We start from the raw sequence: 23277 nt of genomic DNA, 5'->3' as shown, positions 1-23277 counted from the left end.
CTGTGACTTATTATCTCAACTTTTGTTTACATTCTTATACCCTCTAGCTTTCGAAATGAACACAGCGTGGAATGTCCAAACTTTATTGAAAAGTAAGACTTTAAAAGATGCGCGTTTGAGAGTGAGTTAAATTTGTAGGAGCAAGAAATTTACTAATTCTCTAAATAGCCGCAACAAACTCTCTTTATGTTGTTATGATATACAATTCTCATTTACAAAAAACGGTCGGTTAAACATCTATCGTTTAGAAGCGGAAAAGAGAAATACAAAGTCAGCAAGAGCGAGTGAATTTACATTCGATCAATAAGCGCTCATCGAAATGACCTTAGATGTTTAAACTGTTTATTGAACCGCACTATATTACAGATGGTTCTCATTCGTATGTTCAACAATTCTTCTTAAGGAACTGCAAAGCTTCAGGTTTTTTTTGTGAACCTGTCTAATGCACTACTAAATTCATATACAACTTCATCACCAGGCTTCTTTTGCTGTTCTTTTTTCTTCTTGTTGAGCATTTTTTGTTTTAGTTGATCCTAAACAAAAGATAAAAACTTAATTTAACTATTATTATATAGTATTATAATAATAAGTATTATTATATAAGTATTATATTATACTATTACAATAATAAGTATTATTATATAAGTATTATTTTATAATATTATAATAATAAGTATTATTATATTTTTATTATCTTTTACCCGTTTTGAAAGTTGATTAACTCCTTTTTTACGCTGCAAAACTTTTGAAGTCGAACTTTTTCCTTTTAACTTGTGTTTTGGTTCAAACGTTTCTTCGACCTATTAATTCATTGAATCCATTTTAAATTTCTTTTTTTCGTAAAAAAAAAAAAAAGTCCTTTATTGAGGAATGGTAAGCTCACATACAAAGATTAAGTTGTATTAATGTCTCATGATTAAAAAAATCAGCAAATTACCTTCCCCTCGTCTTTCTCTATTTTTTTAACTTCGGGGCCAGCACAATCAATCCTTAGTATTTCAGATGGATTGAGTGATATCATCTCAGGTTGTATCTAAGCAAAATGAAAACTCTTTATTAAAAATAAACTCTTTTATTTGAAAAGGTGAGTAATTTTGTTATATCTTTAACAATAAAAGAGATTTATAAAAAACAATAAAATAAAAAAATCCAGAATTTTACTGATTACCTTTTCTAAAAGCATTTTAACTTCGTGTTCTCTTCTTTGTTTTTTTGTTTCAAACGGATTCGCCTCCATTGCGTCAAAGTTAGCTTCGCCACAACCTGGTATGATAAGACTAGTAAATCCTTTGGTATGACCGACACCTAGAACATCTTCATACGGACAAAACTCGATACTGGTAGCATCAGCACCAATTATTGTGTGTGTCAAATATGGAGTTTGCTGCATCTCCGTTAACGCATTTCTAAATACCTTATAAATATGAAGAACAGATACTCGTATCGAAATATTTGTTAAATAATCGTAAATTTAACGCTTAATTAAACGTAGAAAAACAACTAAAATTACATGAACTTTTGAACCAAAAGCAGCTGCTAGCATTCCCTTTTGGCTAATTGCAAGACTTTGAGCAGGTTTTCCATGAAGTCTATACTTATATACAGGCTTATACGACCTTATGTCCCAAACTTTTATCAGTCCATCTAAACCAGATGTTGCCATATATCTGAAATTGCATAAATCTTATAACAATTAAAACTTATAAACCAATTAATAAAAACCTATTAACCAATCAAAGCAATGCAAACCTACTAAACAATCAAATCAACAGAAATGAAAAAATTAAACAACTTTAATTAAGTCAATTAGTCGATGTTTTTTTTAAAAAAAAAAAAAAAAAGAAAAAAAGAAAGGATTTTAGTTGTTTTCTTTGAAAAGAAAAAGGAAAAAATCAAAAGAAGTTTTTAATGGTTGAACATTAAACTTAAAGAGAACAAAATTACTCACACTCCTTTTTTTTCAACTGCTATTGAGAGAACAGGACCACGATGACATAACATCTTCACAAGCGGTTCTTTCACATTCGGAGACCACATAGTAACACTTCCTTAATAATAATAATAAAAAAGAGAGTATAAATGGAAATAATAGGATTATGATTTAAAAAAAAGTTTAAAAACGGCGATTATTAACCAGTAGCATAAAACAGGTATTAATATCTCACCACTTAGTTCTTCACTGAGCAAGGAATACATGTTTTTTTAAAGACCACTGTAAAGACAGACATAAATACAAATAAAAATTGCTCAGAATAACAAGATTTTCGTTTCGTCAACTTTATCAGGTGTCATTGCCTAAGTATAGAATACTTTTTTCAAATGAAACATTGTTAGACATAACAATTGTCTTTTTGCAAGTCTCTTCCAATAAATTTACAAAGGACGTGTTAAATGAATAAAACTTTTCATTTGATTCGTTTGATACATTACGAAACTTGCCACACTTCAAAAAATTAGTTTAGTACAAACAGTAGCTAACTATGATTCATATTTGAGAGTTTCTATGGTTGAGCTTAAAAAGCACGTGGACTAAAACTTTTCTTTCATAAAGTCGTGCAAAACTGTGTTTGTAAAATTTCAAATATTTTTGAAATTTACAATAGCTGTGAAAAATCTGATTATAATTCTTAGCTGCATACTAAATATTGTTGATACCTACCGTTGTAATGACCCAGGTTGATAATAGCATTATAAGGGTTCTGTGTCATACAATCGCATCGACCAAGCTTTGTTCGTAACTCAGATACTAGTCTACCAGTAGAAGTATCTTGATATTTTAAAAAACCACAATTACCCTAAAAATAAAAAAGGTAAAACAATTACATATTAATTAATACATTAATATTGTAAAATACATTTTTTGATTACATTGAACATCTGTCCCAACTCCCTATTGTCTCATGCATAGCTGCTGCTGTCGCCATATTTTTACTCATTTTAAATTGTTAATTAGAGAACACTCACCACTGTGGCTAATAAGAAATGATAAGGGAGGTATTCAAGTCTATTAACTTCACGATGTTGCTTTAATCTGTGTATTTCAGTCCCTTGGTTGTCATAAATGTACACATATTTTTTTTGTGCTGCAGCAAAGAATGTTTCTTGATGCAACCACCTGATAACAATTAATTAAACAGAGCTATTTTTTAACAATCCGTTAAAAAAACAATAGAATTCTACCTTACAACAACTGGTAAATACAACAACCAATAAAAAAAAAATTAAACTATGCAACAAAATGTATTTTTTCTACCTTACATCTCGAACAGTCTCCTGGGCATGAACTTCGCATGCCAAATTTTTATTTTGCCAATCTATTGATGATAAATGACCTTTTTGACCTCCCATTAAAAGAAATCTATAAAAAAAAATTCATAATTGTCACAAAAGATTACTTAAAAAATACATTTCATACTTAATTGTTAAGTGTAAGCAAAAGGTTTTCTTCAAACTCATACTTTCCATTCCTTGTGTAATTGATTTTGTAAGGTCCAAATTGCTCAAGAGTTAAGTTAAAATACTATAAAGTAACAAACAATTAAAAACATATTTTGAAAACAAAAAAAGAACATAAAAAAAAAACTAGATTAGACACATGAGATAAAACTATCAACTCAAAAAAAAATTCAAAAAAAGGGAACATTTTAAGCAGAAAATTAAATTAAAAAAAAAAAAGATTTGTAAAGATAAAGCTAAAAAATATATACTGGAATAAGGTAAACATTTTTCACATGATTTTAAATTGGAAATTATATGCGAATGAAATTGGTGATTATGTAACAAGAAGCATAACTTACTTTTTGAGCACTTGATATATCTACTGATTCAGCAATTTCAGACTGTCTGAACTCAAATGTTTTCTCATCACCTTCAGCCTCCAAATACCTATAAAAAAAACGAGTTTAAAAAAAACAAAAAAAAACACACTATTATACACAGTTTTTAACAAGTAACTTTTTGTACCCAGTCTCTTCTATCTGGAGAAGTTCAGATCGAGCTGCTTGCTTCACAGCTTCTTCATTTTTTTTCTCTAGTGATTTCAATCTACTTTTCAAACGACGATCTTTTGTAAACTATGCAAAATTAAATATTAAAAGCTGTACTTCAAGTAATGCAACAATTTACTGTCATGCAATTTGTGACTTGTTTATAATTGGTAACCATTAGTAACTTTATATCACAAATGAAATAATAAAAGATTAAATTTAAAGTGACTGTGCTGATCATATAATCAATTACAAGTAATTACTGACAGGGCAACAAACTGTAATAAAATTTGCAAAGTAAAATCAAACCTTGAGTTTGACTTTATCTCCTCTTTTGTATTTTATTAATTTTTCATTGTCTATAAAAAACTCTTCAACTTTTTTTTGTGGCTTGTTATTGTTACTAATTGCATTACTTTTCACCATTTTTAATTGCGTAGCTGCAAAATAAATTTATGTACATATTTAAAATAACAATCTTATAAAACTTATCAAATGCAAAAAAGTTTTAAATTTAAAGATTTGCCAACAGACTCACCAAAATAAATCTATTGGTTAGTTTGTGATTGGCCATTAAATATATTGGAAGTATGACAGTTAATAACATTCCTTAATAAATTGAAGCAACCAGCAGACTTTTTTTTCAGAGGTTAATTTTTAAAATTAATTCAGTAGTGATAATTTTATATACAAATTTGTTATATAAAAATATCATGAATAAGTTAATTGTAAATCCCATAAAATAAAATGAGAAACGAAAAGAAAACAACAAAAATTTCATTTTAATTCTGTATAAATTTTCTTAGCTAATAAATACTCTATTCTTCTAACTTAAAATTCTTCTATAAATAAAAATGTTTCATTAAATATAATAATTCCATTCTCAATTACAATAAATATTGCTAAATAAGTATAAATATAAAATTGGTTTTTTATCTATTTACACATAAAATATGTATAAAATCTGCATCAGACATAAGGAACACATCATTTTTCTAATGGTAGCTAAAAGAAAAATGATATTAGTTTACATATTGCTTCAAGTATGCAGCATTCTGTTAAGAATTCCAAAAAAAACTTTTGCATGAAATAAAAATTACCTTCCAGTCAAAGCAATCTCTAACTATTGCACTTTCACGTGCACTAAAATGTAACAGATGACCAATGACACTTACTAGTTGGCGTGACTATAAAGAGAAAGGAACTTACAAAATGTTGAAATAAGTACTTTTATATATACTTTTCAGTATTATTACATATAATAAAAGTGATGTCAGTTTATTACACTCTGCTAAACCCTACCTGTTCATTTGTGCTGCACATGTATTTTAACACAACATGCTTCAAATATCTGTATGAGTCAAGGATTCAAAAATGCCAGTTGCAAAAATAAAAATCAACAACAAACAACTTTATCTTAGACTTTTCTATGTTTTCCAGAAAAAATAGTTAAATTGTAACAGAAAATTAAAAACAAAAAAGAAACTTTGTCTTTGATTTTAATGACAACAAAAAAAAAACTCAATGAAAAGATACTTAAAATTTACTTCTAAGAAGTCTTTGGAATTGTCATCACCTGAATTACCTGAATCCTCTAACACTTGTTTCTAAATTATGAAGAGTAGAACAACTTGGTTAAATTTCTGAATTTATAGAACAAAAAAAAAAAAAAAAAAAAACATTCACAGGGTTCTGTTATTTGTCATTCTAATGTCATGTTATTTGTATTTGTATTTGTTATTTGTATTGTATTTGTATTTATGTAATTTTTATTAAAATAAAAAAAGGAAATCACATGTTCTTTTTTCACACATTTCTTGAGATCGAGAAGAGATTGTTGCAAGCTACGTATTTTCTGTTGAGATTCATCTAACTCTGCTTTCAATGATCGGTTTTCAATTTCATACTGTGTATTCTAATTAAAATAATAGTATTTTTTTGTATTAAAAAAAAAAAACTAATTGAAGCTTTATTAGTAAACAATGAGTTAACAAGTTACCACATTCTCATTCTTAAGTTTTTCTAACTCTTGTATACGTGCAGTTAAACGTGCTACAGTTTTCTGTAAATCTTAAATAGTAAAATAAAAATAGTAACTATAATGAGAAAGCTGTAAATGTAAATAATAAAAAACAATAATACATCAATAAGAATACATAAAAAATCTTTTCTAACCAAAGAAAAAACAAAAAAACCCAGGCTTGAGTGATTAAACTTTGAAAAGAGTTTTACACCTTTATCAGATGTTCCATTGAGTCTTGTACGGGTATACTTATTATTTTCTTGGAAATCACGCAGCTATATAGATAAAAAAAAAAAAAAAAAAAAAGGAAATTATATATTTTTTGTAAAACAGTAAATAAATCTGCTCTTATAATTAATTAAGGGAAAAAAAAAGGTTAAGAGCTAACTTGCTGTGATACTGTGGCTAGTTCATTGTCTCGAGCTTCTAGTACAGTTCGTAACTCTTCTATTTCTTCATCTCTATTAAAATAAAATTGTTGTTAGAAGCTTCAGAAATTTGTGAAAATTACAAGTAAAGGGAAAAAAGAAGTTTAACTTTAAAAGCTTTAAAAAACTTTTAAGAAATTAGTTAATGGAATCAAAACCAGTCTTTGCTAATCGTTCTCTGGTCATTAAAAAGTAAAATAAGAAAAAATCATAATATACAGATATTTAACATAATAATAACCTTTCTATTAATGCCTGCTCGCGATCATTAAATGTTGCCTAGAAATGCAAAAAATTTAAAATTTTTTATCAATAATAACTTTAAATCAATCCTAAAGAAAAACCTTTTAATACATAACTATTAATTGGTGCCATTCTAGCACCAAGTAATGCATTAATAAAAATATACTTGTTAATGATCTTGGCATTTCTTACCCTAAGTGATGTCAATTCCTCACGTAAAAGAGAATCCATTGAGTTATTTACAGGTGAGCACTATATGAGCAAATATAAAAAGAAAAAGGAAGAAAAACAGGAAAAAAAAGAAGTACTAAAATAAATTCTTCTAAAATGAAAAATTGCTTCTTTTTTACCTCACCAGATTCTTTTATATACGTTATTAAACTATCTTTTTCTTTTAAAGATTGTTCCAAATTAGCTATCTAAAAATAAGCATGTTAAAATATTTACTGTACAAAAAAATAAGTTCCTTTTATAAATAGAGAATTGAGCCAAAACAAAAAGTATGAGTTAGGAAAACAAATTATGAAAGTTTAAAACTGTAACCCTCACTTCATTTTTTAATTCATTAGTATGACTTAATGCATCTTCTAAACAAGCAGATAACCTTTTACATTCATTTTCTTTTATTGAAAACTCATCCTAAAGTACAGAAAAAAACGCTGAACTTAACGAATGAATGCTAAAAAAATATTTGCTGTCATAAGTTTACATATTCAAGTTTCAAAAAAGTAAAAGTGGCTTATGTTTAAAGTTCTATAACACAGAATCTAAAAAAGATTTTGACAATTTTTTTTTCAAGAAAAATTTTTCTTAAAAAGTCTCTTTATAGCTTTATGATTTTGATATAACAAAGCAATTGCTATACTTTTCAAGTTTAAAATTCAAGAACTGTCTTTACTAATTTGAAGTTTTTTAATCACTAAAAATTATGTGATGAAACTGAGCCAAATCCTGGATAATATTGGCTGCCAACTGTCATTTGTTTTTAACAACCTTACACCTTCTGCCACTTTGTTGTTTCATTTAGTATTTTTCTTTCAGATCTTAAAACTTCAATAAAATCTTAAATGTAACTAAAGTTATCATTAGCAATTTTATGTAATCTTTTATAATTGATGATAAAAACCAACATGAATTAATAAAATAATTATGAATAAGAGTTGGTTTGAGAAAAGATACCATGGAATTCAATTGATAACTTTGTCCACCTTTTTTTTTACATTTATTGATGTTTTTTAATATGCATTTGACTAAACTGAATTAAAGAAAAAAGTAATGAACTAGCAAACTTGCTAGTGACATATTTGTTGTAGAAAAATGCTTTTCCTGCCAAATATTGTTTTATTTTTCTTAAATTTGTTATCAAAGATGTTACTTATTATATTAATACTTTTTTATGTTGAAAAAAGAATTAACAACCTTAATGGTCCTATTTTTTTTGACTTGATAAATTACAACAAAATCAGGGATGACCTTTTAACTGACTAATTATGTAAAAAAAAGAATATATGGTAAATAATTATACTGAACTAAAAAAATTAATGGTAAATGAAATGTTTATTTTAGACTTTACTTGCAGCGTCTCTTTTTCTTTAACATGGTTTTTTAACTGCTCTTGATACTGACACAGTTTTCGATCTTGCTCTTCAAGTTTTGTTTCTAGTTGCTCCTAAATTTGTAACATACATCAGAATGATATGTAAAACACTTGTTATACTTTCTCAAAAAGATAAATGATAAATACCATTTTCCATTTTGAAGTGTGCTCCTGTCTAAATGAGTTTTTACGTGCCTAAAAAAAGTAAACAAGCTTTATTTCAAGCAAACAAAACGAGTAATTGATAAATTTAAAAAAAAAGTTTTTTTATATTTTCAAAATGATAAATTTTAAAAAATGAAGAGAGGATAACTTTAAATTGCTAAAGATAAACACATTCTATTACATCTGATTGAAGCTCTCGAACCTTTTCTTCTAAGTCACTTCGATCCCTTTCAAGTCGCTCAACTGTTTCCTTGAATCTTGTATCAAGTAGCTTATTCTGTAAAACAATGCAATATCCATATATGGATTATTCTTTACTACAATCTTTTTATTTTCAGAATTTCAAATGGCTTATTTTTAGAATTAGGAAAATGTTTTTACTAACAAATATATATATAAAAAAATACTTTTAACAAAATAAGAAATTGTATACAAATGTTTATATCAAAAATTATGATGACAGAAAAATATTTTTACCTGAGCTTCTAGGAAAGTTGATCTGTCAGCTAATATTTCTAATTCCATCTTTTCAGTTTTTAAAGATGATATTTTTTGTTCTTGCTCCTTTAACTATCAGAAAAAATTAAAAGTTAAATTAAAATCTAAATTGCTCAGCAATAAATACTAAGCATTATTTCGAATATTAATTTTGAGGAACATTTAGAAAAGATCATACTTTAGGTACCTAAAACAAATATACTGAGATTATGTTTATTGCTTTATACAACCTCTGGATATTGCATTCTATCAACCTATACAGGTCTTACAAACAACTAACAAGTTTGGATTCTTTCTCCCAGGAATATGGATCTGTTTATAACTTTTTTTTTTCTTCACTTTTATAATTCACTTAATTCATTTTACAACTAGTTGCAATATAAGGTACACTTTTAAACCCCACAAGCATACATACCTTAGACAGATCAAGGATGATTAATCAAAAAAAAAAAAAAAAAATTTAAGAAGCATTTCATCTTTTTATCATCCCCATTAGTCTTTTGTAATTTTATTTTGTATATATGCTCTTATGTTAAAAATAATTGCTCAAATCATAAAATTCAAAATTACTTCATTTCAGATCCTAATAAAAAGAAAAATCTTTTTGTGAGTTTTTTTCTAGGATCTTTTTTTAGTGTTAACTTGTACTTCCCGTAAGTTGAAAATAAATTAGACAGATCCTGGAAAAATCTATTCAAATCTCTCATAAACTAAAACTGATTGCAAAGTATTTATCAGTCTTCTGTGACAAAGCTATTCTGGTGTACAATTCTAATGGCAAATTAACAAATTATTGTAATCATTAATGCTTCATGTAATAGCTTAACAAAATTATTTTTTACAATTTAGAAAGCATTTTTTTTTTTTTGTTAAAATATCGAAGAATTTAATTTTGTTATTAAAACAAATATCATTTACATACAAAAGACATGAATATGATGATATTACATTTCAGAGCAACTACCAGATAGCTCCTACTTGACTGTTGTAAATATACTTGATGAAAAATAATGTTACGCTAGTAAATATTCGTTTTTTTTAAATCATTTTATAATTGTATTTATAATGCAGCAACACTCTTACTACAACCATGCCTATAAAATTATTAGCTCTAGCATTTCCAGATAGAATATCTTAAAACACTAGAGCTATGACGTAAACATAAGGCTAGCAAATGTTCTTAGAAACATCTCCTTTAGGAAACAAAAAAAATTAAAAAAACTCAAAATTAAACAAGAGGTTTTCTTTTAAAAAAAATTAGAAGTACCTTTTAATATTCTCCATTATTAAAAGTAATGTAAATAATAAAATGTATAGTACTTTTCAATATTCTCCATTATTAAAAGTAATTTAAATTGTATAGTACTTTAAAATGTATAGTACTTTTCAATATTCTCCATTACTAAAAGTAACATAGATAACAAAATGTTTACCATTTAAATATTACTAAATCAATTAAAACTAGTAAAATTGTTGTAAATGATAGTTGTTTAAAACTTGTATATTATTTTAAATAAATCTGTGCAAATATAAGTGATTAACTTAAACAAAGTGACTTATTCAATAAACAAACTTTTTTATCACAAGTGATTTGATTGAATTTTTTGGTCATTAATTTAATTAAAAATAATCTTTGAATGCATGTGACTGTCCTCAGCTGCAAGTGAATTAAATGTTAGTATGTGCATTCTATTTGATGATGGTTAAATAATTTGGTGATTGGTATGACCAATACTCTTAATATTATTCAATATAACTTACCTTCTCCTGGAGAGAAATTAAATTATTAGAATCACTTTGCAGCGATAAAGTTGTTCTTTCAGCTAAAGCTAACTTTTGCTCAAGTTCTGTAATCTAATAGAAACACATTAACGCTTCAGTTCACACACAAAGATTTCAACAAAAAATTTTTTTTTTTTAAGCAAACTTTAGAAATAAAATATTTTACTTTGCATTTACAACTTTTGGTGTGTGCTTCATAATTTCGTTCAAAATTTTCTAAAATTTCGTTTTTTTCTTTGACCTTTTCATCAAGTGTTGTCACCTATATTATAAAATTACCAATGACTGCTGATGATAAAATTGCTTGTCTAGTTTGAAATATGTGTGTATATGTGTGTGTATGTATGTATGTGTATATGTGTGTCTGTCTGTCTGTCTGTCTGTCTGTCTGTCTGTCTGTCTGTCTGTCTGTCTGTCTGTCTATCTGTCTGTCTGTCTTTATGTAAGTAAGTATATATGTATGCATGTGTGTATGCATGCATGTGTGTATGTATATATAAACATACACATATATATCCACATACTATTGTATTAAATACAGTAATACCAACTTCAAAATATTATATGTAGCTTTTTTAAAACCTTACAAGTGATCCTAGTGTTGTAATCTTATCATTTGATTGCACACGCAACTCTGCCAATTGTTCACGTGTTTGTTGAAGCCGCTTTTCAAGAAGAGAACGCTGAATAAACAAAAAAAAAGAAAAACATCTAGAAACTAACTACACAAGGGAGAAGAGAGAAAAGAATTGGAAAGACACTTTAAAGTTCTTACTCCATTTTAAGAGCTAAAAAAAAAAATCTAAAAAGTTTATGAAATACAATCAGATCGAAAAACAATCCAATATTTCAAAACAATATCGGTTCACATTTAATACTTGAAGTTTTGCCTATAACTCTTCTTATATTTAAGAATACTGATCAGTTAAGCTGACCTATATACTATGATATATGGTACCCTCCCATTTTCACCTAATACTATATTCTGAAAAATCCATAGTTATTGTTAAATTACTAAATAGTAAATTTGTAAAAACAATTAAAATTACAAACTTCTTTTTCTATAGCTTTGAGCTGTCCATTTTCTGATAACTTACTATCCTGTAATCTAAATTATCAAAGCAAATTAAAAAAATTAAAAAACATTTAAATATTAAAAAGTAAATGTTAAGAAAGCTAAAACTTTAATAGAAAAAATTTAAGAAATCTATTCTAACCTTTGTTCAAGATCAGATAAACGCTCTTTTAAAACAGTATTTTCAGTACTTCGTTCTTCAGCTTCAGAAGCTGCCTGAAAAATATTAGTTAAAAGGTTAAAAAATACAAAATGTTAAAAACAGTAAATAATTTCAAAATTCCTTAACCAAAAACAAATCTATTTTATTTTTCCGAATATTTATTTAATCAAACAAATTCAAATGATAAATAAACATCATAGGAATGGGATTTGTGAATATCATTCAATATAACCACCACCACTTTCCAGTTTTAAATGAAGGCAATCAATAAAAGATAGAAGCACTGGTCTAACATTGCCAGTAGTTATTTGCTGGGCAGCATCTGATAGTCGAGCTTTTAGATTTTCAAGTGTTAAAGGTAGTCTGGATGCATAGGCTAACTGTTTTAGATTATGCTAGTATCAGAAACTGCAAGGCGATAAATCTGGTGAATGCAGTAGCTAGAACTGCAGGAAAAAATAGCTAATAACATGACCATTAGTGAAGATCTGTTAGGAATTGCTGCACATTTCTCTTTATATGCAGTGGAGTGCCATCTTGTTGGTATATGTTGATGAACATTTTCAATGGGCTTTCAAGTATGGAACCACATGGTTCTCCAACATAGACAGATAGCAATCACTATCAATAGTCCTGGTTTCAATGAAAAATGGTGGAATGATAATTTTGCTGGAAAAACCTATGATTGCGCACAACTTCGTGAATTAAGTGACTTTTTGGCAAGAGTGTGAGGATTTGTGTCACTCCAATTGAAAGGGTTCTTGATGTAAACAGTTCCATCTTGATGGAAATATCCCTCATCTGTCCACAGAACATTGTCTAGATTATTTAACAGGTTTTCAAAAATCATGTCACAAATGCCTTCTGCTTTGCATAATTATCTGGTTCCATATAATCATGCATTGATATGCAAAACTTAGTGGGTTATGTAATAACCCTAACCAATAGTAATAAAGTAAAATATGTTTGGTTCACCAAAAAGATATATTTGGGCATATTATATAGGTTTAGTTTATGCAAGTTTTGGCCTGTTTTGGTTTTGGTTTCACTCAAATTTCAGTTATAGTTCGAAACTTCAATACTTTCGGTTTCAGCTCAAATTTCAGTTTCAGCTAAAATTTCCGTTTTGGTCATCCACTAAGCATAAGCATTGATGATTACTGAACTAAATTATAAGGGTTAAAGTAATCTCTTATAGCATTATAGCTTTTAAAACTTTTTGACAAAACTTCAATTGTAAACAATAACATTTTAAAAATTATTTAAAATGCTCAGAACTTCTAAACTATTTATCTTGGGTATATGTAAACTATGCTTACCTTGGCTTTATATAAACTATATGTTTGCCTTAAAGATACATTTTCTTCTTGGCTTCGATCCAATGCAAGTTGTGTAGATTCTAATTGACTTGATTTCTAGAGAAAAGATTAATAAATATATCAATAAATCATGACAATAATTATACAAATATTACATAATAAATGCAATTACACAGTTTGTGAATGGTAGATTAATGAGTTTCAGATATCCTCCAATGATCAAAATTTGTAAAAAAATTTTTACTGTAAAAAAAAAAACAAGTTAGTGCTCTACAAATACTATATAAGTAACATTTGAATTTGCTAAAAGATCTATAACTTTTGATGTACTTTGATGCATTTGTAAATTATTAAAAAGACACCAACAATGGCCACCATTATAACTAATCAGCTGTCATAACAGGGAAAATCAAAATAGCTCCTCTTTTAGAATTTACTGGATTATTACTGAATCATTTCTCAATCCTGATTGAAGAGTCATAATGAAATTCCCTATATATCTGTGGCTAAAATGTACAGCTGTTTAAAGATTTCTTCTGCTTTTCACAAATCGCACAACAGTAAATAATCTATTAAAGCGATAGGCCTTTAATAAATCTGTATGTCTGTAAATACGAGCTAAAAAAAATACCTTATTTGCAGTATTGTAGAGACAATAACTCAAATTCATTAATTTTGCACAAAGCCACTGATATATTCTATGAACCAGAAGGTTTCAACTAGGTCTTTTGAAACTTCTCTTTAAAATTTCAGAATAATTTTTAACCAACCCTAAATATAGTATAGTTTTCTTGTATAAGTAGAAAATACCTGAGTTAGTTCATTAATTATATCTGAAAGTTGTGACTTTAGTGCACTCTTCTCTTTTTGGAGTGAAGCAACTTGCCCACACAGATCTTTTTCTCGAGATTCAAATTTTAGTCTAAAAACAAATATAAGTTTCTATTATACCAATGTTTTTTAAAAGCAATAATTATCATAACACTATTATGCCATTCTACATACCGATCACTGGATAAGTCATCTAATCTTTCTTGCAATCCTTCAAGTTCAAATTTTTGTTCAGAGTATGCCTTATCCAGGTTTTCAATTTGCTGCAAGAAAATTTTTATAAAACAGTTTTTGTTTTGAGAACTTTACATAAAATATTCACTTAAAATTTTTATTTAAATTTTTTTAAATTTTAAAAATTGAAAAAACAAATTGCAGCACAGTAAACTTCATGTAGGCATGACAGATAAGTATATAGTAATTCAACTTTTGAAAATGAACAAATGACTCCATTCATTGGTTTTTTAGTTCATAAATGTAATTAAAACTCTTGGAAAGTTAAACTCAGGGGTTTTTGATCAAGATTTTTCCATGTACTTGATAAAAATGGCATTTTTATGTCATATATCATAATGAAATCATATTTATAACTTTTAAAAATATTTTAAACAAAAGAGCAAACTTTTTTAGTTATAAAAAAAAATCCATTTAAAAAAAACATGCTATATACAGAAATGAAGTTTGTAACATGTATACATTTAGAAAAATGTCATTTTGTAAAAAACTATCATGTTTTAGGGGGGTTTAACCTGTCCTTAAGAGTTCTGGTTAGAAATAAAATATTATTAAAGAAATAAAATTTATCTTTTTAAGTTTACACACACTATTCTATTTAAATACATTTTTAATGTAAATCTTTACTTACTTTAACAGGCTTGGTCTGGAAAGGCGTGCAATCGCACTCTAATCTTGACCATGCATAAAATATTTATTTGCGACAACTTGGCAAAGGCTCTTAAGATGTTTTGAGAACATTTCAAAAAGTATATGAAGCCGTGGGCAAGTTGCTGTAAATAAATATTGTATGCATGGTCAAGATTAGAGTGCAATCGCACGCCTTTCCCGACCAAGCCTGCTTTAACATTACAAAAATTAATCAGTAAAAAACAAATTCAGGGTCTGAAAGAGAGGGAAAGGGGTCCCAAAGCACTAAGGCATTCTTCATACAAGCTTATCACTCCTTTAACATAACTCTCTTAACTAAAAAGCTGTATAGAATTTAGGGATGAACAAGAAAAAAAAAAAACAATTAAAATTCTTGGTTGATACATAATATTATAATTTTGACAAATGCTGCAATTTGTAAGGGTAAATGATTAATATTTGAAAATACCTTTGTTTTTTCAATAAGCTCAGCTGCTTTTTTTGACATTTCAGTTTGGGAGTGAATCAACTAAAATAGACAATTCTGAGTTAAACTTAAGAATCTATTTTGTTTTTCGCAAGAACTTTTACATATACAAATTATTTTTAAACAGATTATCTATTATCTGTCACTTTAAAATTAGAAATCACTCACCATTCCTTTCATTTTTGCAACTTCTTCTTGTTGTAGCTTGTTTAACTCTTTGACATCAGAGAAGCGAGTGGACTCCTTAAAAATCTTATCATTTATTATAGTTTCCAGAACTATTTCTTATAGATTCCAGAATAACTTTAAAAATAAAAAATGTAAACCACCCATTCCGTTAAATATATCTATGATTATGTCTATAATTTACTGTAACAAATATTTTTGCTGTTTACTCATATTTTTCAAATTTAAATGACATTGATTGCTAAGGGAGGCCTATGACCACTTAATCATTAGCAATATGTTTTCCATAATCCTTAAAGTTGTGTATGATGGCAAATAAATTTTTACCTCCACAAAATTTTGTTGTTAGTTAATCATCAATATGCTTAACTACATGTTAAAAACCTAATATATGGTATTCCAGTAGTTTTAACGTGAGGAATTAGAACATGATACCAGATTTTATTTTGGATAAACAGATTTTTGATAATAGCTACAAAAGCAATCATAAATACACATATTTTCATCATTCTTTTAGGCACATATCTAAAAAAGTGTAAACTATATTATTCTGAAAGTTTCTTAAACTAAACTTCACACATGTATAAATCTAGTGAAAAAAACTTTAAACACATTTTTCCTACTCTGAGAAAGACCAAATGAAATTTATAATATTTTTTCATAAATAATTTGATTTTTGTTTTGTTTAATATAAAAATTGTAAAGAAACCAATTTTATTCTGTTAAACACCCTAACATTTACTGAAAAAGAAATGCACAATAATTGAAAATTAAATAATTGAAAAATTATTGCAATTTCAGTCTTTTCCAAAACTCAACACTAAAATGAGTTTAATTTAAGCCCATTGAAGGCACATGTTGTTTCTTATTTAGATTCTAGCACAGATGACAAACCAATAGTCATTATAATTTAATGCATAGCTGAACATTTAGATAAATTGATGAAAATGATAAAAAAACATTCACCAAAAAAAAGGTGAATATTTTTCTTAATGCTTAGAATAATTATATTACTCAATAATTTTATAACTCATCTCAAACTTTAATACAACTTGAAACAAAAACAGACATAAATATTGGGTGGAAAGTGAAATGATCTGAGACTTAATCTCTCTGAGAAAAACAAGTAACTTTGCATTTCAAACATACTTAGGGTTTGCCAGGAGTTTTCTAATTTCTAATTTAACTGAAACCAGTTTATTGATGATATTTATTTTAATTACTCATTCTAAGAAACAGTTTCAGTTCAATGAGGTCCTCACAATAGTTTTTAATAACTTTAGGGTTCCATACCTTTTTATTAGCTATATCTTCACCAACAAATAAAAAAAAAAAACCTAACAGTAAAGAGCCTTCAGTCTGGTACCCAAAATCTCAGTAGCTCAGTTACCAACTGAGCTACTGAGATTTTGGGTACCAGACTTTTCTTATAATTACGCCGTTTAACAAAAAAGCTGCTACTACATTTAAATATCTTTTCAATTACTCTAATTTTTTCATTTATATTACAAAAATAAATAAGATAGGAAGTATTGGGTAAAAGTAAACAAACATCTTTTTTTTTTCATTTCAATTAGAAAAATTACCTGTTGATGTTTTTGAATATATTCTTTTACTTGTCGATCTTTTTCAGAAAGCTTTTGCTCATAATCCTCTTTAATACGCTTCAAAGAATCATTCAAAGCTGCATTAGATCTGGTGTGCATCTCTTTAAAATCAAAGAAAGATAAACTTATACACTATTAAACATATTAGATTTATCTTTAGCAACATTACATTAAACATAACTTTAATATTAAAATTTAAAAAAATGTAAATCATTATCATGTCTAGAGGTTCTTATTTTCTGAATGTAAACAGGATAAATCTTTTCCAGCTTATATTGTATTTCATAGATTTACTGCTTAAAACTAATTCTGCAAATTTTTCATAGAACTGCAAATTCTGGTTTCTATATTTTGGATACAAACAATCTCATTAATTTTTCTTTTCCACAATATTACAAAGAGCAGGGAGGGTGTTGATAACAAGTAAGATAATAAAAACCTTGTAAAGCCAGATGCAATCATTACAAAATTAACTTTAATCTTCAAGTAAATTGTCATTAAATCTGGCAAATGTTCATGTAGGGCTAGGTAGGTAATGTAACTCCAGAGCAGTCAAAACACAAATGTTAATATATGTATTATATTCCTTGCATCATATTCCTGGAATATGAGGTCACAAAAAGTCATAACACTAATATATATAGTAAATATAAAAGCCATAACCTTATAGAGCAATCAACATTTGTTCATTGAAAAAGGCATTAACTTGATTTCCTTGTAGAAAAACTAAAATGCACAAACCAAAAATTTGATTTTACCATATACGCACATAGATAAAGAATTCATTTTACAATCAAAATTTTTTAATTCTAATTTTTATAAATGGATAGTACTTATGTAGTTTTTGAGCATTTAACAGTTTATAAGCATAAAAGATGAATTCTGGAAGTCTTCTCTCTAGTAGAATTATGAATGCCAAAAGGAATTCCATCTTGCATTACTTAAGCTTGGTATTTTCTAAAGCTTCAACTTTTTTCCAGATTTTTCAAAAAACAGGAAAACTGAAGTTAAATGAAATAGAAATTTCATGACATTGTGGCATCCTGCTGTTTCAGTAATCACTCCCTTACCATTCTTGAAATTCATCCTGAATTCCTGGTAGTTCTTTACAAGTTCTGGAATAAAAGGATACTTGATATTTGGTGACATGTTGTTCCCTTCAAGCTCTTGATCCATTACAGGGTGTCCCAAAATTCATGCAAGACTTGAATTTGCTGCCATTTGTGCAGTAAAGTGTGGGCAAAAAAAAAAAATTACACGAGAGAACAACATGTTGAACAGTATTTCAAAAATAATGAAAGTTTGGTGACCACAGTTCAAAAATTTTGTAAGAAATATGGTTGGAATGTGGATTTAACTTCATCAACTGTGAAAGAATTTCAAATTTCAAGAAGCTCTCTACAGCGTATACTTACTGAAAATCTGCATCTCAATGCTTACAAAATTTAATTGACACAAGAACTGAAGCCTAATGACCAACATAATGAAAAGAGTTGGTTGAATGGATTATTGAACATCAACAAATGGATCCTGAGCAAAATCATCCTAAGCGATGAAGCACATTTTTTTGATGGCTTTGTTAATCGCTGAATTTGCTGCATTTATGGTTCTGAGAACCCACACATGACTGTGTTTTTTTTTGCTTGCATTTACTGCAAATATAAAATTTAAATTGTTCTAGAACAATTTAAAATTTATATTTGCAGTAAATGTGAACAAAAAAAATAGTACACCAAGAAAAATTTTAGTAAAACTATTTAATTAGGATAAGTTTTTGAAAGCTTTGTAATTTAAATTTAAATATATAAAATGATAATAAAGAAAAATATATACAAATAAAATCATTTTTAGAGTTATGGCATGTGGAGAAAAAATTTGGACAACTGCACAAAAAGATTTTGCAGTTGATTTACTTAAGAAAAAAAATATACAGAGAAGTACAAAATTTAACAGGAATACCTTACAACTTAATCTCGAGCATAATAAAAAAGTTAATTAATAAGGCTAATGTATGCAATCAGACAATATGTAAGAGTGGCTCTTGAAGTTTGAAAAATATTAAAACATAAACAAAATGACAATTCAATGATTATTATTAGACTACTTAGTGATTGAGTGTATGTTCTGAAAAATAAACTAAGAAATAAATGATAAATATCCTTTGAAATAATTATGTAAATTGTAAACATGTATATTATAGTCTGTTCAAGCCAATCAAAATGTGAAAGTTCATTTTGTTGTTGCCTATTTTTTTTTTTTTCTCCTTGTTTTTTAAAATTCAAATTTTAAATAAAAGGGAAATTGATTATTTGCATTAAAGTGAGCCTGAAACTTTTGTTGCAATGGGCAAACTGCCAGGCATAGGTTGAAGGAAGATGCATTTATATGGATACTGGAAGGTGTTTTTTGATATTGCTCATTCAGTTCCACTATGATCACAATTCCAGAAGACTGAGCTTTCCTCTTGATATTACAATGACATTTAGACCACCTGCAAGTAATTTTTCAAAATGAAGCAGTTGCTGGCATTCTTAAACTATCGGCTGGAAATAGCAAAAGCATTTGCAGTTATCTAGTGTTTGGAGGAGTGAAGCATTGAAGATCAGTTCAAAGTATGTGCTATGTACAACTGTATCAAATACAGATAATTACTCTGTTGCTTGTTTGTTGATTGAAACCAAAATGTAGAATAGATCTCACAAGCTGCTTTTGAAAAGACTCCAATTAGCACATCCACAACATATACCAATTGGAATCATTTCAAATTGAAATTCTGACTTTTAAGAAATTTAAATACTATGGCAATTTGTGGATTGTGAACATGTCTTGTCAGAACCATTAATGATAAGTCTAATAAAGCTGTCTGCATGCCAGGTGCTATTAATAAAGAGCAATTGGTGTCCAATGAATCAAGATGTGGCTTTTCACAACCAATTAAAGATGATTGCTTCAGAAGTACTGTGTACACAATTTTGTCACCTTCTCTGTAATTTTCCCTATCAAAGGTTTGGTAATTATTAATAACTATATAAGCCATTACTATTATTCTGTACTTAAACAAGAAATTTACCAAAGATGAGGAATAAATTCAATTTTTTTTTCATGTTATCAGTGATCATTGCAAGCAGTTCCCTTACTGTGCTAAAAGCAAACTTGTAGCTTGCACAAGCACAAGCCATTATCGACTGGTGGACTAACACTACAGATATTGATTTAAACTTGAATAGCCAAAAACTATTGCAACATAATGACCCAAAACAATTCAAATAAATATTAGTATTGCATAACTAAAATGATTATAAGAAAAAATGTTAAACATCATTCTTTATATTGTCAATAAAATACATAATTAGCAAAACTTGTAAAGCTGCAGAGCCATTCCTCATTATTAAGCAACTGTTTTGAACTTTTGCACACAATTTTATTTTTTAAAGTGGAACACGTTAGGGTTTTTTCAATGCTTGCTAAGGATATATACATACATATACATATATATATATATATATATATATATATATATATATATATATATATATATATATATATATATATATATATATATATATATATATAATTTAGCCTCCTCTGTGAATAAGAAAAGGCTAACAAAATCAATTAATAATAAATATTCATATAAAAAAAACCATTTCTGATGTTTTCAAGAGCCTCTTCAAGTCTATCCCTTTGTCTTTTTTGATCCATAAATGCGTCTGCCATTTCTGAAAATTTAAATAAAACATGTAAATCTAATGAAGTTATATAGTTTCTGATCAATATATAAAATATAACATACCATTGACTTTTTTCTCTAGCTTTGTGATGTGATCAGCTTTTTTGGAGAGCTCTGATAACATTTCTTCTTTTGAAATATCACAAAACTAAACATATATGATTTTTTTATTCAGACTTAAAGTCATTTTTTTCTGGAAACTTTTAAAAGTCTATCATACTAATTTAAAACTTTTATCTAAACTCAATTTAATTTTAGAAAATTTATTAGATAACAAAAAAAATTCTTTTTTTTTTTTGTTTTCTTATAAATTTTCCAAAACAATTTTCTATTTAATTCTCCAATTATTTTTTAATTATTTAAGAACTATTTTATTATTTTTGGTATTTAAATTCATAACTGCATAATTTAGTTTTTAAATGAGATTGGCAAGGATAGAACTTGTAGTTAACAATGTTGCCAACTTTAACAACTTATTATTTGTCATTTTACTGTTCTGTTTTTTTTTTTTTTTTTTGTATCCAAAGTTACATATCTTGCCTGTTTATGAAATGATTGTAAGCTCTAAAAAATATTTAAAACTTTTTTTAAAAGCTAATTTTGATGAAAATGAAATGGTCAGAAACTCTCACTGTTATGAGGTATGAGCACTAAAGAGGAACTACGGATTTGCAGACTGTGTAAACCATAAATATTATATTTGGCTCTATGCAGAAAACAGTACCTAATTGCTTTGTCATATATCTTATTTGATCTCACAAATAAGCCATCAAAGGTCAATAATGATAAACTAAAGGTCACATTGAGTCTGACCCATCTTAGAATTCCTTTGAATTATTGAAGTTTAGTGTTATAACTATTGACTCATTTAACTCAAATTGGTCAAGTGAAAAAGCTGAATATGTGGGTTCCACATGAAGTAAAAAACAAAAATAAAAGCGTTTGGAAACTTTCATTATGCTGCATTTTAATCACAAATCTGATCATCCTTATACTTATTAGACAACCACTACTTCTGCTACTTAGACAACTTTTTAATAGGAGAACAATTTAATTCCAGCAATGCTGTAAAACTGAACTTCCAGGAATACATTAAATCTCATCCACCATTGTTTTTTTTACGACCACCCTGAATAACCTGCAACTTAAATGAATGTAATAGTTCCTTATATTTATAAGCTATAAACCAACTTGGCCTTTTTTTCTACAAATCTCATCAAAAACTAAAACAACACATTCTATTAAACAAAGTTTAATACAATGTGTTTTTTTATAATATAACTTACAGTTTATAAATATGATTTATTGAAAATTATTGAAAGTAGTAAACTGCACATATATTGGTTGACAAAATCAACAAAAAACTACCAAAATGGACATTCTAGGAACCTGTGTTGTAATTATGAACTACAAATTCATCTATGGTACCTAACACATTAACCACCTGCCAAAATATTAATAGTAACAAACAGACACTTTAGCAAATATAATTTCTTCAAGCCTCTGAAAGTGGTAAATTGTTTATTTTCATAAAACTCTAGCATATGGAGAGTTTTCAGAAAACTAAGGAATCATGAATATTCTTTTTGAAGATCAAGTATTATCACGTAATCAAATTTATCTTGCATACGTATATAAATAATTTTTGGTTCCATTATACAATGTAAATGCTTACTGCAGTGCGATCAGATATTATCGGAGAATCAATTGGTGTACCGATTGACGAACTTTCATTGTAAGAAATTTTTGATAGTGTAGCAGTTACATTTGAATCAATACTCATTAGCGACTCCCTTGAGCTGTATAGGCTAGCAGAACTAATTCTCCTTCTCTCCCACTTATTTTCTTTTGAAAGATTTGTTTCTCCATTTAATAACCAACGGGACGAATGTTGCGATGTGGAAGTTTTTTTTGGTGTGGAGGATAAGATAATTTTACTCTGCACCGGTTGATTATCTTCTTCTTCAATTCGTTGCTTCAACTTTTTAAACATAGCTTATTTATAAAAACTGCAGACATAATCAGGAAACGTCGATTACTTTACAACGTCAATGGCTTTCACGTTAACTGGTATGTATTCTCTGAGTTATCGTCGCCATTATGATATTGAACAGAAAATGTGCGTTTCTTTACCACAGAGTTTAATTTTGAGTTTTTTTATGTATTTTTTCTTAGAAAACTGATCACCGCGTTCGACTTCATTCTGATCTTATATTTTTACTGTTCAGCGGTTTGTTTACATGTAATCTTGTTGTTATAACATATGACCAATTTTGAGTTATCTTGTATCATT

The 23277-nt window shown here is 27.5% G+C and overlaps 2 protein-coding genes across 4 annotated transcripts; both read right to left on the bottom strand.

The window, feature by feature from the left end:
* Positions 1–161: 161 nt before the first annotated feature.
* On the bottom strand, positions 162–4657 carry LOC145181085 (uncharacterized). Of its 2 annotated transcripts, none has more exons than XR_016456560.1 (14): positions 4525–4643; positions 4296–4426; positions 3964–4073; positions 3798–3885; positions 3459–3520; positions 3254–3358; positions 2965–3115; positions 2660–2795; positions 1949–2048; positions 1511–1667; positions 1169–1406; positions 938–1033; positions 702–800; positions 162–533 (listed from the first exon to the last, which is right to left on the bottom strand). XR_016456560.1 is itself a non-coding variant. In XM_090100891.1 (14 exons), the coding sequence occupies exons 2-14, from the start codon at positions 4410–4412 to the stop codon at positions 417–419; spliced, it is 1584 nt and encodes a 527-aa protein (XP_089957017.1). In that variant the 5' UTR covers positions 4413–4426; positions 4525–4657; the 3' UTR covers positions 162–416. The 2 variants fall into 2 exon arrangements, 1 of the variants encoding a protein (XP_089957017.1); XM_090100891.1 differs by having other exon boundaries at positions 1169–1414; positions 4525–4657.
* A 104-nt stretch (positions 4658–4761) lies between these two features.
* LOC145181084 (uncharacterized) lies at positions 4762–23197 on the bottom strand. Of its 2 annotated transcripts, none has more exons than XM_090100889.1 (30): positions 22660–23197; positions 21048–21132; positions 20899–20973; positions 17234–17355; positions 15630–15704; positions 15444–15503; positions 14285–14373; positions 14090–14201; positions 13280–13375; positions 11940–12013; positions 11776–11830; positions 11310–11405; positions 10889–10984; positions 10702–10794; positions 8920–9012; positions 8624–8719; positions 8425–8472; positions 8254–8349; positions 7230–7319; positions 7031–7099; positions 6873–6932; positions 6679–6716; positions 6398–6470; positions 6221–6284; positions 5986–6056; positions 5782–5901; positions 5523–5593; positions 5289–5337; positions 5087–5173; positions 4762–4991 (listed from the first exon to the last, which is right to left on the bottom strand). In XM_090100889.1, the coding sequence occupies exons 1-30, from the start codon at positions 22975–22977 to the stop codon at positions 4974–4976; spliced, it is 2589 nt and encodes an 862-aa protein (XP_089957015.1). In that variant the 5' UTR covers positions 22978–23197; the 3' UTR covers positions 4762–4973. The 2 variants fall into 2 exon arrangements, with proteins under 2 accessions (XP_089957015.1, XP_089957014.1); XM_090100888.1 differs by having other exon boundaries at positions 15630–15713; positions 22660–23140.
* Between the last annotated feature and the right edge of the window lie 80 nt (positions 23198–23277).

The sequence above is a fragment of the Hydra viridissima genome, unplaced genomic scaffold (genome assembly GCF_058129835.1).
Source record: "Hydra viridissima isolate aposymbiotic clone 2 unplaced genomic scaffold, HvirCarnegie_v1 scaffold_10, whole genome shotgun sequence".
Lineage (NCBI taxonomy): Eukaryota > Metazoa > Cnidaria > Hydrozoa > Anthoathecata > Hydridae > Hydra > Hydra viridissima.
This window is presented reverse-complemented; position numbering and strand designations above follow the sequence as displayed.